At 38.4% G+C, this 14,362-nt stretch overlaps 1 protein-coding gene across 5 annotated transcripts in view; it reads right to left on the minus strand.

The window, feature by feature from the left end:
• FAM162A (family with sequence similarity 162 member A) overlaps nt 1-14,356 on the minus strand; it is a 28,676-nt gene extending 14,320 nt beyond the window's left edge. Inside the window, exons 1-3 of one of the 5 annotated variants that reach the window (XM_065539145.2) lie at nt 12,584-13,472; nt 11,359-11,435; nt 10,994-11,045 (exon numbers count right to left, since the gene is read on the minus strand). In XM_065539145.2, the coding sequence (XP_065395217.1) occupies nt 10,994-11,045; nt 11,359-11,435; nt 12,584-12,731 (277 nt within the window). In that variant the 5' untranslated portion in view covers nt 12,732-13,472. Of the gene's footprint in view, nt 1-4,852; nt 5,108-10,993; nt 11,046-11,358; nt 11,436-12,583; nt 13,473-14,146 lie in introns of those variants that run through there. The other 4 variants (XM_074033324.1, XM_015446356.4, XM_005547992.5 and 1 more) reach the window with 4 other exon arrangements.
• Nucleotides 14,357-14,362: the final 6 nt, after the last annotated feature.

The raw sequence follows: 14,362 nt of genomic DNA on the forward strand, positions 1-14,362 counted from the left end.
AAACCAGTCATTAGTCCTATAAAGTGTCCCTCAATTTTAGATTTTGCTTATCACACCCCCATGGTGTTATCCAACATATTCTCCAAACTCCTCTATTCCTTGTAAACAGATTTTTGAGGCCTGAAAGATTCAGATTAGATCTTTTAGCAAGAATGTCATAGGTGACAGGTACTGTGTATGTCTTATTATGCCACATCAATAGGCATATGCCAATTTTGTCTTTCATATTAAGATTGATCAGTAGATGCTATCAGTCTGATTCACCTTTCATAAGGTTCCCCATCAACCTTTCATCTAATTTTTCTTTTTTTTTAGCAGACAATCGTGATTATTACCTAGATCCATTTATATCATTAGGGATTGCAAAATGGTGGTATTCTCCCCTTTCACATTAACTATTTGGTTATCTTAAGGCATAAATCAAGCAGAAAATGTGGAATAAATGCTGGATTATTGCCCTTTACCAGTTTTCAAATGAACAAATTGGTTTTCTTGCAACTGCCTTATGTTGCATTTTTACACATGTGACGTGCTCTAGACTATTTCAGTTGTTCCTTTTAATCCCATCTTTAGTTATTAGGAACCCTTCTAAACTGGCTGTTGAGTCCTTTCAACACATCCTTAGTGGTCATTGATAGCTTTCTTTCTGACAAGATATTCTAGACTGATTTTAAATGTTTTCTGCCCCTGAGTTGGAATCACACATTCCTCCCAACGGGCTCTGGTTCTTTTAAAGAAATGTTTTTAGAGACTCCTTAGTGGGGGGCTCGTTTTTTTTCAGTTTGTCACTGTTTTTGCCTTTTCAGTGAATAAAGCTAGGAAATACCTTCATAAAATAAATACATTTAAGAAATTAGTTTTAATTAGGAATTCTTACCTTCAGCTTTAGCATGAATAATTTTAATTAATTAAAATAAGAAGCAGAGACAACCAGAAATAGTTTTGATCAGGTGGGAGAAAAGGCGAGTAATTCTGATCTTGGGACTGTGGTGCAGATGGGGCAAGGTCTGGTATAAGCTCCTGAGATCAGAAGACATCTAAGAGCCCCTGAGTCTCTAGGATATGGAAGAGTGGAACAGAAATGAAAGCTGGAAAGGCACAAGAGATAAATCTAACTAGGGCCTTGCCACTAGTTAGATTTCAAAATAGGTGCACGAACTGAATATATATGATGCTCTAGATGATAGAAATTGAATGCCCAAGACGTGTATTGAATGTAGTAAGAGTGTGCCCTCAGACCTTTGTGGTTAAAAACGAATTTGCTAGTGGATAAAAAGACTGTGCCTTGGAAGTTCCAAACTCCCATTTGGGTGTCTTGCAGCCTCAGAGTCTGGAGCAGTAAGGGGAGGTGAGAGAGGCAGTAGGAGTAAAACATGGTTACAGAGGCAGTTTTCCCAATGATGGTGAAAAGCATCATTTCCTCACTTTTCCCCCTTGCTGTTAAAAAAATATATATATATCTTTTGAACATAGCAAGTTAAAAGATACTACTGTGGACTTCTCATGAAATATGTTCATGTTTAAGATTTTAAAAATAATACTTTTATTGATACATAATTCCCTATCATAAAACTCACTTTTAAAGTGTGAAATTCAGTGGTTTTCATGTATTCACAAAGTTGTGTATTGATCACTACTATCTAATTCCAGAAGACATTCATCACCCCAGAAAGAAATCCTGAATACATTAGCAGTCATTCCCTGTTTCCTCCTTCCCCCAACCCTAGAAAATCACTAATTTGATTTCAGTCTCTATGGATTTGCATATTCTGGACATTTTATATAAATGGAATCATACAACATGTGGTCTTTTATGACTGTCTTCTTTTACTTATATTTTCAAAGTTCATCCATGCTGTAGCATTTGTCAGTACTTGATTCCTTTTTGACTAATTTTATTCCACTATACCAGAGTTTGTTTACACATTAGTCAACTAATGGACATTTGGGTGGTTTCCACTTTTTGGCTATTATGAATAACGTCGTTATAAACATTTGTGTACAAGTTTTTAAGGAACATGTATTTTCGTTTGTGGGGTATATACTAAGGGGTGAAATAACTGGGTGATACAACTCTCCATTTAATAATTTAAGGAATTACAAGACCATTTTCCAAGTGGCTGTAACATTTCACATTTTCATATATGAGGGTTCCAATGTCTTCACATCCATATCCACATTTGTTGTTCTTTTTGATTATAACTGTCCCAGTAGGAATGAAGTGGTATCTCATTGTAGTCTTAAGTTACATTTATCTAAAAGTAATAATGAGGATCTTTTCATGTACTAATTGGCCATTTGCATATCTTCTCCAGAGAAATACCTATATAGTTCCTCTGCCCATTTTTTTTAAGTAGGGTTATGTCTTTTTGAGTTGTAAGAGTTCCTTCCTTATCTGATATATAATTTACAAATATAGTCTCCCATTCCATGAGTATCTTTTCACTATCCTAATGATGTCCTTTGAAGTATAAAAAAATTTAATTTAGGTGAGGTCCAGTTTATCCATCTTTTCTTTTATTGCTTGAGCTTTTGGTGCCATATACAAGGTCACAAATATTTACTCCTATATTCTAGAATTTCAGAGTTTTAGCTCTAATATTTACGTCTGTGATCCATTTTGAGTTATAGTAGTATACTTTATGTGGAAAGGATCCAAATTCATATTTTGGCATGTAAATGCCCAGTTCTCCCAGCACCACTTGTTTAAAAGACTATTCTTTTCCTGAGTTGTTTTAGCGCAATATAGAAAATCAATTGACCGTAAATATGAGAGTATATTTCTGGACTATCAGTTCTATTCCACTGATCTAGATGTCTGTCCTTATGCCAGCACCACACAGTCTTGATTATTACAGCTTTGTAGTTTTTAATCAGGACGTATGAGTCATCCAACTTGGCTTTTCTTTTTAAAGATTAGTTTGCCTACTCAGGGTCCCTTAAATTTCTGTATGAATTTGAGGACAAGCTTGCCAATCTCTGCAAAGGCCCCAGCTGGGATTCTGTTGGGGATTGTGTTCAATCTGTAGATCAATTTGAGGAATACTTTCATCTTAAAAATATTAAGTCTCTCAAACCATGAACATGGGATGTCTTTCCATTTATTTGGGTCTTCTTTAATTTCTTTCAGTAGTGTTTTTGCAATTTCCAGAGTACGTTGTAAACTTCGTTATTCTTTTTGATGCTATTATAAAATTTGGAATTTTCTTCATGTTTGCATCATTTATTGCCCATTTATCTTGCATACTGCAAAACTGTTCAACATTTAGTCTAATAGGGTATGTGTGTGTATGTATTCCTTAGGATTTTCTATATACATGATCATGTTATCTGGGAATATAGTTTTACTTCTTTTGCCACTTACTGTTTTTCCTACCTAAATTCCCTAACGAGAACCTCCAGTACAGTGTTGAATAGAAATGTTGAGAATGGACATCCTTGTCATGTCATGGCAGAAAAGCATTCGGCCTTTCACCATTAAGTCAGATGTTAGTTGCAGGTTTTTCATTTAATGCCCTTTATCAGGTTGAGGAAGTGCCTTTCTATTCATAGTTTCTAAGTGTTTATAGTGAAGAGAAGTTGCATTTCGTCAAATGCTTTCTCTGTGTTTACTGATGTGGTTGTGTGTTTTTTTCCTTCATTCTATTAACATGGTGAATGATGTTGAGTCAGGAGTCCTAACCTTACATTTTTAGCATAAATCCCACTTGATCACAATCTATAATTTTTCATGTCACTGGATTCATTTTGTAGTATTTTCTTGAGGATTTCTGCATCAATATTCATAAGGGATCTATATGGGTCTGTAATTTTCTTGAGATTTTTTTTTTGTGGGGGGGTTTGGTATGAGGATAATGTGGCCTCATCCAATGTATTGGGAAGTGATCCCTCCTCTTTTGTATTTTGGAAGAGTTTGTGAAAGATTAATTCTATCTTTTTCTTTAAATGTTTGGTAGAATGCACAATTGAAGCCATCTGGGCCTGGACTTTTTCTTTGCAGGAAGTTTTAAAATCACTAGTTCAATCTCTTGTTATAGGACTTTTCAGATTTTTTATTTTTTCTTGACTTAGTTTTGGTAATTTTTGTCTTTCTATAAGTGTGTCCATTTCATCTGGTTTATGTCATTTTTGGCATACAGCTGTTACGCACTCCATGTTATGTCAAACAAGTGCTGCTGATTATTTTCAACAAATGCACCAGGGAAAACACTGTTTGCAGTGAATAAACTCCAAGTCAGGTGAAAAAAGACAAGCCCTATGAATGGGGTTTCCAGCGAACTGTCAGACAAGTCAAATAGTAACAATTCTCAAACTGAAAGTTTTGGAGAACTCTAAACCCATTCCACCTTCTTCAGTGCCTGCAAGACTGCTGGTTTTCTTTTTTTTTTTTTTTTTTTTTTTTTTGAGACGGAGTCTTGCTCTGTCACCCAGGCTGGAGTGCAGTGGCCGGATCTCAGCTCACTGCAAGCTCCGCCTCCCGGGTTCATGCCATTCTCCTGCCTTAGCCTCCCGAGTAGCTGGGACTACAGGCACCTGCCACCTCGCCCGGCTAAGTTTTTGTATTTTTAGTAGAGACGGAGTTTCACTGTGTTAGCCAGGATGGTCTCGATCTCGTGACCTCGTGATCCGCCCGTCTCGGCCTCCCAAAGTGCTGGGATTACAGGCTTGAGCCACCGCGCCCAGCCGACTGCTGGTTTTCAAAGCAACTGTGACTTGTGAGGCTGCTGGTTTTCAAGGCTATTATGAAGCTGAGAGAAGACAGGAATAAAGCAAGTTAAAACTCCACAAGACTTGCTGTCCTACCACGATTTCAGTCTTTTTTTTTTTTTTTTTTTGATAAATGCTCCTCAGATTGTTACAAATGCCTGGTAATTTTCCAGAGTTCTGGAAAAGTTGCTTCTGCCAACTTCCGGCAGTGTTATCATTGCTTTTAGGTAAAAATGGATTTTCAGAGGTCCTTACTCTTGACACATCTGAAGTTGGAATCTCTAACTGTGGTTACCTGCCACATGGTCTTTTTCATAAAAGGCCTCATTTATTTCCTTTTTCAGGGCTATAAATCCCAGAACGCTTTGCCTGGGTCTGGTAAGCACAACATCTGTAATACCTAGTGGAAAGGAGATAAATTAATTGCTTTTAGCTTGTTTCCTCATTTAAAATGTGGATAATGCAGTGTTTCTTGTACCAAAGCTGATTTGAGGGTTAAATGGAAAAGCAAATATGGGAGCATCTGGTAAGACACTTGAAACACAGCAGGCTCTGTGTTAAGTTTGTTTTTTAAAAAATATTATGTAAAACATTAACTTCAATAAAATGCTTCTAGAACACTTTTCAATTTTACCCAAATATAGTTAGGATTTCTGATAAAGGTAATTATGCAGTTATGAGGCAATTGGAAAAGTCTATGAAACTCTTCAACAGCTTTTAATAGCACTGAGGATTAAGACACAATTATTAAATCTTGTGATCCTCAAACTTTAGTGTTTTAGTGTGAATCAGAGGAATGCCTTGTTAAAACACAAATCATGAGGCTGCCTACCTCCAGTTTCTGCATCCACAGTTCTGTAATGGAGGCTGTGAATTCGCATTTCTAACAAGTTCCTAGGTGATGCTGCTACTGCTGGTTCTGGACTATACTTTGAGAACCTAGGAGTTTCTCTCCCCTAAGATGTGGTTAAACATACGTAACATAAAATTTACTATTTTAATTATTTTTAAGTGTTCAATTCAGTGGCGTTAAGTACATTTACACTGCTGTGCAACTAATTACTACTATCCATCTCCAGGACTTTTTCATCTCCCCAGAAAACCACTGGTTTAATGTGACCTACAAGGCCCCATCTCACACAATGCTGTCCCATTCCTCCTTTGGCAGGCACTTACAAAAGGAACAAGGTTAACTGGCAGCAAGCTAGGAGGACTCTGCTCTTTAAACAGAAAAAGAATCAATAATTATTTTGTAAGACAGCTGTCCCTCCCCATCTCTCCTAATTAGAACAAAGGCAGTTTAGGAGAACAGAAGACAAACCGCCTCTCAGCTAGCTCAGTTTGAGAAATAATACAGCAAAAAATGCTAACAAGTATACTTACTATCAGTGACACCAATGTATGCTGGAGATATTCATTCAACAAAGTACTTCCTATGTGCCAGGTATTGTTTTAGGAAATATACAAAAAAGATAAAAATCTGTGCCAATAGAACTTGCATTCTACTGGGGAAAAAGTTTTATATATATATATATATGTTAGATACTCAGTGCCAGAGAGAAAAAAAATAAACAATGGGGACATGAAGTATATGTTTGGAATGGGCTGTGTATGAAATTTTATATAGGGTAGTTAGGAAGTCCTCTGTGAGAATGTCACTCTTGAAGGGAAGCAAGGGCTAGCTATGCAGCTATCTGGTGGAAGAATATTCCAAACAGAAAGAATTATAAATGCAAAGACCCTAAAAGATTCTAGAGCCCATAAAGAGGAGGCCAGTATGGCCAGAACAGAATGAATAATGGGAAGACAAGTAGAATTTGATGTCAGAGGTACCTGAGGTAGCCATGGGGTGTAGGAACTTGGAGACATGAGAGGTTCACCTAGATCAGACTATATCTCCCAACTTTTTCTTACTACAACTTCATATTGTATGCTAATAACTTTTACCTCCCTACAGTATAAATGCTGATTAAAACATACGAATATTATCTTATTATAGATATTAGAATAATAGACTAATGTAAAAAATATTTTTTTAAAGACAAGGTCTTGCTCAAAAAATATTTTTAAAAATTTTATCAGTACATAGTGAAACCCTATCTCTACAAAAAATACAAAAATGAGCTGGGCACAGTGGCATGCGCCTGTGGTCCCAGCTACTCAGGAGGCTGAGGCAGGAGGATGGCTTGAGCCCTGGAGGCGGAGCTTGCAGAGAGCTGAGATCATGCCACTGCACTCCAGCCTGGGTGATAGAGCCAGACCTTCTCTCAAAAATAAAATAAAATAAAATTTAAAATGTAGAAAAGTTATCACTAAAAAATGTCTGAAGTATTTGATGTGGTCTTGGTTTTTATTTTGCAATTATAACAACATGACAGTATAAACAAGCTTTAATATCATTACTAAGACCTTCGTTTTCTCTCAAAGAGACAGAATATATTGACCAGATGCCCAAGCCAGACATTTTCCATCCTTTGGTGGATCACGATTAAAAACATACAAACCAAAAGAAAAACAGCCCTTTAACCCTCTGGCTGGACTTGCAGCTTGTCCCTGGCTGACAAGTTCTGTGTCTCCAGGGTCCTAGCAGGAAGTTAAGATGAAGCCTCACAGCTGTCTCTAAGGCTCTGGGTGGCAAATGGCTAATCTTAAGAGTAAAGGTTCTCAAACTTTTTTATCTATCAAAATCAGCTGGGGGACCCGTGAAACAGATTACTGTACCCCACTGATACAGTAAGTATGGACAGAACCTGAGAATGTGCAGTTATAACAATTGCCCAGGTAATGGTGACACTTCTGCTATGGGGGACCCATAATTTGAAAACCAGTGCCTCAGAAATATTATTGCTAGCTGGAGGCTATAGTGGTCAGCCAGGGTGAGGCTGGTTGAAATACCAGCTTTTCTCCTGGTAGTCCCCTCCTTTCCATAAATATCCTTTCTAACCCCATGATAGACAGTGAGGAAAGGTAGGGATGCTTTTTCTTTCTCAGAATCTTTCAAGGTCCTCTTGGAGAGAACCATAGGTGATGTGACTGGAGATATGACAACTCTCTGGGAATCAGAGGATCAATATTACAACCCACTCCCCAGAGTGGCTATTTGAAACTCTCTAGGCCTTAGCTGTTGACCTGGGCTTTGTGACAGAAACAGACTCCCTATATCCGTTTTCTCATCCTTCCCTGCAGGCTTGGAGAAATACCAGTCTTCCTTCATTCTTAAGAAGTAATCCCTCTCCTGAGGGATGTTGTACCAAACTTATCCTTATTTTCCACTGCCTTTTTCCTGCCAAATGTTATTTCCCCCATTTTTAAAATCAAAACTAAAAAACCTAATTTTTTTTTTTTTTTTTTAGAGACAAGGTCTCACTTTGTCACCCAGGGTAAAGTGCAGTGGAGTGATCATAGCTCACTGTAACTTTGAACTCCTGGGCCCAAGCGATCCTCCTGTATCATCTTCTGTAGTAGTTGGGACCACAGGCAGATGCCACCATGTCTGGCTAATTAAAAAAATCTGTTTTGTAGAGATGGGGTCTCGCTATGTAAAAACCTTTGTACCACCAAGTTGTTATACACCATGTTATTATGTGAAAAACTTTTTGTAAAATAAACTTTAAATTATAAAAGTAACACTTGCTCATTAAAGAAAATTTGCAGGTTAAAAAAATATGTGAAGAAAAATAAAAGCACTCATAATAACACCACTTAGGGATAACAACTTGGTGCATTAATATTTCTTTTCAGACCTTTCCTATACTTACATACAACATATACATTTTTCATAATCAGATAATCCTGTATCTTGCTATGTCACAAATACTTTCCAAGATATTAATAATTTTAGTAGCTGTATAACACCCAACACACAGCTATAACCTGAATGTAGTAATTCCCTACAACTTGATTTGTTTCCAATTTTTCACTATTATAAGTGATGTTTCAATGAACAGTTCTCTACATACATCTTTGATGGTACTTCTAATTATTTTCTTAGAACAAAATTCTGGAAGTGAAGGGTAAAAGTGTATGAAACCCTTTAAGGTTCCATCTACATCTCTATCCTATCTATCTATCTATCTATCTATCTATCTATCTATCTATCTATCTATCTATCTATCTATCTATCTATCTATCTATCTATCTTATCTATCTATCTATCTATCTATCTATCTATCTATCTATCTATCTATCTATCTATCTATCTATCTATCTATCTATCTATCTATCTATCTATCTGTCTATCTATCCTACTTTCCAGAAAGGCTGACTACTTCTCCAGTAACTTCTACTAGTAGTTAGTGAAAATTCTGTCTTATTACCCTACAATAACACTGAAGGTCCACTATGTTGGACAAAGCATTCACTTGTTCTCAACAGGTCCTGTTTTTTTTTTTTTTTTTTTTTTTTTTTTTGAGACGGAGTCTCGCTCTATCGCCCAGGCTGGAGTGCAGTGGCGTGATCTCGGCTCACTGCAAGCTCCGCCTCCTGGGTTCACGCCATTCTCCTGCCTCAGCCTCCCGAGCAGCTGGGACTACAGGCGCCCGCCACCTCACTCGGCTAGTTTTTTGTATTTTTTTTTTAGTAGAGACGGGGTTTCACCGTGTTAGCCAGGATGGTCTCCATCTCCTGACCTCATGATCCGCCCGTCTTGGCCTCCCAAAGTGCTGGGATTACAGGCTTGAGCCACTGCGCCTGGCCAGGTCCTATTAATAAAATTCTAATTTCTCTTTTTCATAGCTCAAATGATTGAATAAATGGCATGTATCCACTACTTCACTTCACCACCCACACTTTATTTTGCTACAATGTTTCCTTCTCCAATCATTTTAATAAAATTACTCTACCAACATTAGTAACCTCTTTCTAGTCATACCAATACATTTTTTAGATTCTCATCATTAGCCCTTCTGACTCTATTCTTGCCATTTTTGTGGCCATATGACTCTACTGATCTCATCCTTCTACAAGGATTCAATGCCTTCTTACATTGTACCACCATATTCTCTCACTTCATCTCCAACCTCTATGACCTATCTTCTTTAACGTCTTCTTTCCCAGTTCCTATGTCACACCTCCAAGGCTTAGTCCTTGTTTCTATTCTGTGCTAAAAGCACTCATCCATTCTGTTTTAAAAATCCACTCCAGACTAATTGCTCCCATATCTTTATCTCCATAACTTTACTCTTCCTTTGCCCTCAGGTCTTCAACCTCTCACCACCTATAACTCAATGCCACCTAAACCTACTCAATAATGTGCTATCTTCTCTGCCAAACTAACACAAATCTTTGATGGCATTTCTGATTATTTTTCCAACTTTCTTATTTCTGACAATGAGGCAATGCTTCTGTAGTCCTCAACATTAAAAAACTTGTCTTTAAGTCCTTCCTTACTCAGTATCTCCAAACTCATCCTTTCTTCAAGACACTTCCTGAATATATTCCTTTGTTATTTCCATCATCACCTCACACATCAGTTACTGTAACATCTTCATAGGTAGCAGCAGTTTAACTAGTATGTAGTTACTGTGTTAATTTTCCAGAAATGTTTCTTGTATTACTTCTCCTGCTAAAAGGTTTTTTTGGTTCAAATTCATTTGGTTCAAACTTCTCCAAACACCACACTTTATCTCCTATTACCTCCTGATCAAAATCCAAGGTAATCTTTCCTCTCGTAGCCTTTTTCAGACTCATTACCGCCCCTACATGTGCTCACATCACTCTCAAACCCCTTTGTTTCAATGGAGCCTTCAAGAATCTCAGAATTCTTGAAGCCGATGGTATACTGGAGGGGGCCAGTGGAGACAAGTCCTGATTTGTAGTGTTTGCCAATAACCCTTACCATAGCAGATCTTAAGCTACTAATGTAACATCACCGAATATGAAATTGGGAAGAGACATGCACAAAGTCAGTGGCTCCAGGACACCACAGCAGCACTTATAATCTGGTCTGTAATCTAAAGCTTTATATATATACTGTTTTGTATAGGTTTTTCTGGTGTATTATATGTTTGTTTGTTCACTGCAATAAATCAGCCATAGGAGTGGTGCAGTCCATTCATTTTAGAGCCTTCACAATATACATACAAGGCATTCATTGTGTACTCAATAAATACTTGGTAAGACCTGGAGAGGAGCAATGAGCAAAGCCAAAGGTGGGGGTAGTTAAAATGGGTATGTTCTCATTTAAGGTTGGTTAGCAAGAACAAACAGAACAATAAGGTAGCAGAATGTGATAGAAATAAAATCAGAATGGGAGCCAGGGGATATTGGCTATGTCCCAGGTCTGTACCTGTGTGATCCTTAGCAAGCCGATTCCCTTCTTGGCCCTTAAGTTTCCTCATCTGTAAAAATTAGAGGACTAGATTACCTGAATTCTAAGATATCTCTCTACTCTAATGCTCTGAAATGTCAGTTAAACTAAAAGGAAGGCAGCCCATAGTCCCTTACATTGGTAACAATAATGACGATAATAAATTCATTTTCAAATCTGACCAGTCAACAGAGTTTAGGGCAGCAAAACTTTCTTTCAAGAAGAAACATTCTTGTAAGGTCATTCTATTCCTTTGAACTAATAATCATTCTGTAGAAAGATACAATATCCTAAAAGTTATATCTATTTTATTCTTTCAGGAGAAAAGAGGTGTGAAAACTCACCTTATATTTGCAGCATGTTCCAAGATATGTCCTAGCGTCCTTCGTCCAAAAAATATGCATTGCCTGTCTACTATGAGCTGAACACCAATAAGTGGTAAGGATTGAGTAAAAACAAAACAGATCTAGTGTTTACCCTCATGAAACCCAGCATAGTGTGGGTAAATGGCCATTTAGTTCCTAATCATCTGTATCAGTGCTTTTTAACTTAAAGAGCATGAACTGCTCTGAGTAGCAGATACAAGTTATGGACCCTCTCTCTCAAAAATGGTACACAATCATAAAAATTTGAGAAGTTCACAGGACCTCTCAAACATGGAAGTGTCCAGTACCACAACTTAACAACCCTGATCTGTATCTACAACTACATCTACAAAATAACAAATTCGAGCTCATAAAAGCCTATATTATGTTTGCTATATTGTTTGCTAAGGGAGTATACCAAAGATTGCCAACAGAAACAAAAGTAAAGGTCCGTCATTTATAAGGTTAAGTTTTGATCATCTGAAATTTCACTTATGTAGAGAATCTTATTCCAAATATTCTGGATAAATAAGGGACGCCTAGATTATGCTTTTTTTTTTTTTTTTTCCCAGAGACAGGGTCTCACTCTGTTGCCCAGACTGGAGTGTGGTAGCATGACTGTATTATAGCCCAATGCAGCCTCAAACTTCTGGGCTCAAGTGATCTTCTTGCCTCAGCTTCCTGAGTAGCTGAGACCACGGGTTTGAGCCACCATGCCCAGCTGATTTGTAAAAGCTTTTCGGAGAGACAAGCTCTTGCTAAGTTAGCCAGGTTGGTCTCAAACTCCTGGTCTCAAGCAATCCTCCGGTATCAGCCTCCCAAAGTGCTGGGATGGCAGGCGTGAGCCACCACACTGGGCCTACATTTCTATTTGATCTATCATTCCTTTGGCTAAGGCTGCTTATTAAATCAGTCTTCTTTCTTGAAAAGCCATTTGCACATGAAGATGTACTTGCATTTCAGAACTAAATCTGCATTTCATGACTCTTTCATTTCAGATTGAGACCCAATTAGTCATGACAAATTCATACACGCACAGCCCCTGAATGAACAGTTTGAACAACAGCAAAAAGCACAAAAATTCCAGAATTAGAGGGTACCGACTCCTATCCTGGCTCTAACATTTGCTGGCAAAGTGATCCTGGACAAGTCATCTCTAACCTATGTTTCTTCACTTATAAAGTGTGGGAGGAGTAAGACTCACCTGAGAGGGCTGCTATGAGAAATCCATCCAACAAAATAATGTATATGAAAGTGTTTAGCTGGAAGTGGGTGAAAGGCAGTAGGTTGTTCTGGAGTTGCTCACAAAGCATCAGATATTCGTGGAAGATCATATGGAGAGAGCTGCTCATATAACATCCTTAGTGTGCTATTAAACATTTTATATCTGAAGTAAAATAACTTGTTCTTAAACCACTCAAGGAATTCTGCTTTGGTTAAGTGGTCAATAGTGAAGTTTTCACATATCAGAAGTTTGCAGAGAGGCTTTGGAATTTTCAAGATGCATAAATATACTATCAAAGCAAGAAGGTGAACTACTTACAATACACTCAGTATTAGTTCCAAGATGTCAAAGTTCTTTTCCTGCAGTCCATTTTAACTTTTTTACAGAGCAACGATCCTTTCACTTGCCTTGTTGAAAAGCTTTATAATGGTTAATATGATGTACAGAAGATATTTTAGGTGAATTAGTTCAACAAAACTGACAAAATCAATAAAATCAATCATAGTACTGAGGATTTTAGTGGAGAAAGTGTTTGCTTTTAAAGGAAGCAAATATAATAATACTCCTTAGTTTGAGACATGTTTTCCAGTCCATTCTCCACTGGAACATCAGATAAGCTGTGTAAAGGATAACCTTGGGGTGGGGAGGGTTATATACCAAACTTGTGAAACTATGCAACATTCACTTTTTTTTTTGCATTATTTCATTTACATTTACAATATACATTTATATTATTTGAATAGCCAAGTTTGGGGCTATTTTTTCTTTAAAAATTGAATTAACAACTTTTTAATAATGTAGCGCCATTGAACAAAAGATCTCTGGTACCTAGAAAAGAGGCAAAATGCAAGCCCTCTGATTTCTCAACCCCTACTATGCCAAGGCTCTGCTGGTCCTCCCAAGAGTTTTCATTACCTAAGTCCAAAACAGTCATCACACAAATGTCTACCACCAAAACAAACTGCAGATCCTTCAATTACACACTTTCCTCCAAGAAATTCGAATCAATTAATTCTATAAGTGTTTAAAAGTAATGTATCCTCCATTTTAAGAAAATAATTATTATTAATCTGTAAGACCTAAATCCTTGGCCTAATCAGACATTTAATGAGTGGGGAAACTTCAGACTGGAGGTTTTCTGGGATAAACTCCAGAGAGGAAGGGGCAGGGAAGAGGGAAGACTCAAGTAGAGCAACAGATAGGGGTGGTTAGGGTGGAAAGCTGAATGAATGGGTAAAAGGGAAGTCTAGGGATAGTAGGTGTTTCACAGACTGAGCTCAGGGGAGTCTGAGGACTGGGGTGGGGAGAAGGGTAGGCACGTGGGCAGTTAAATTGGTGGGAGCTGAGTGGATGGAGATGAGGGTAACTCACGGGCAGTCTCCAATGTCTATCAGTAGCTGCTCACCTAGTTCTCTCCCACACTGACACTAAGGAGGCAGGATTCCGAGCAACCGAGCAAGTGCGTCATGGAATGGAGCCACTCTGGGGCCTAGGAAGGCTTCAGGATTCCCCCACCCGCAGCGGCCGGGCCAGCTGCCCTACCTCCCATAGCCCGACCGGCGTCTCACCCGCTGCCAGGAGCAGACCGCGGAGGGTCCCCATGGCCACCTACTACTCCGCCGACCAGCGCAGAACTTCGCCGGGGACGGCGGCGCTAGTGAGCTCAATGTCACCCAGTGCTGGAGAGGGAAGGACGCAGGCGGCGCCGGGGGTGGGGCGTGCGCGACGCTGTGGACCGGCATGCGCCAGTGCGGGGCG

This window comes from Macaca fascicularis, chromosome 2 (assembly GCF_037993035.2).
Source record: "Macaca fascicularis isolate 582-1 chromosome 2, T2T-MFA8v1.1".
NCBI classification, from domain to species: Eukaryota; Metazoa; Chordata; class Mammalia; order Primates; family Cercopithecidae; genus Macaca; species Macaca fascicularis.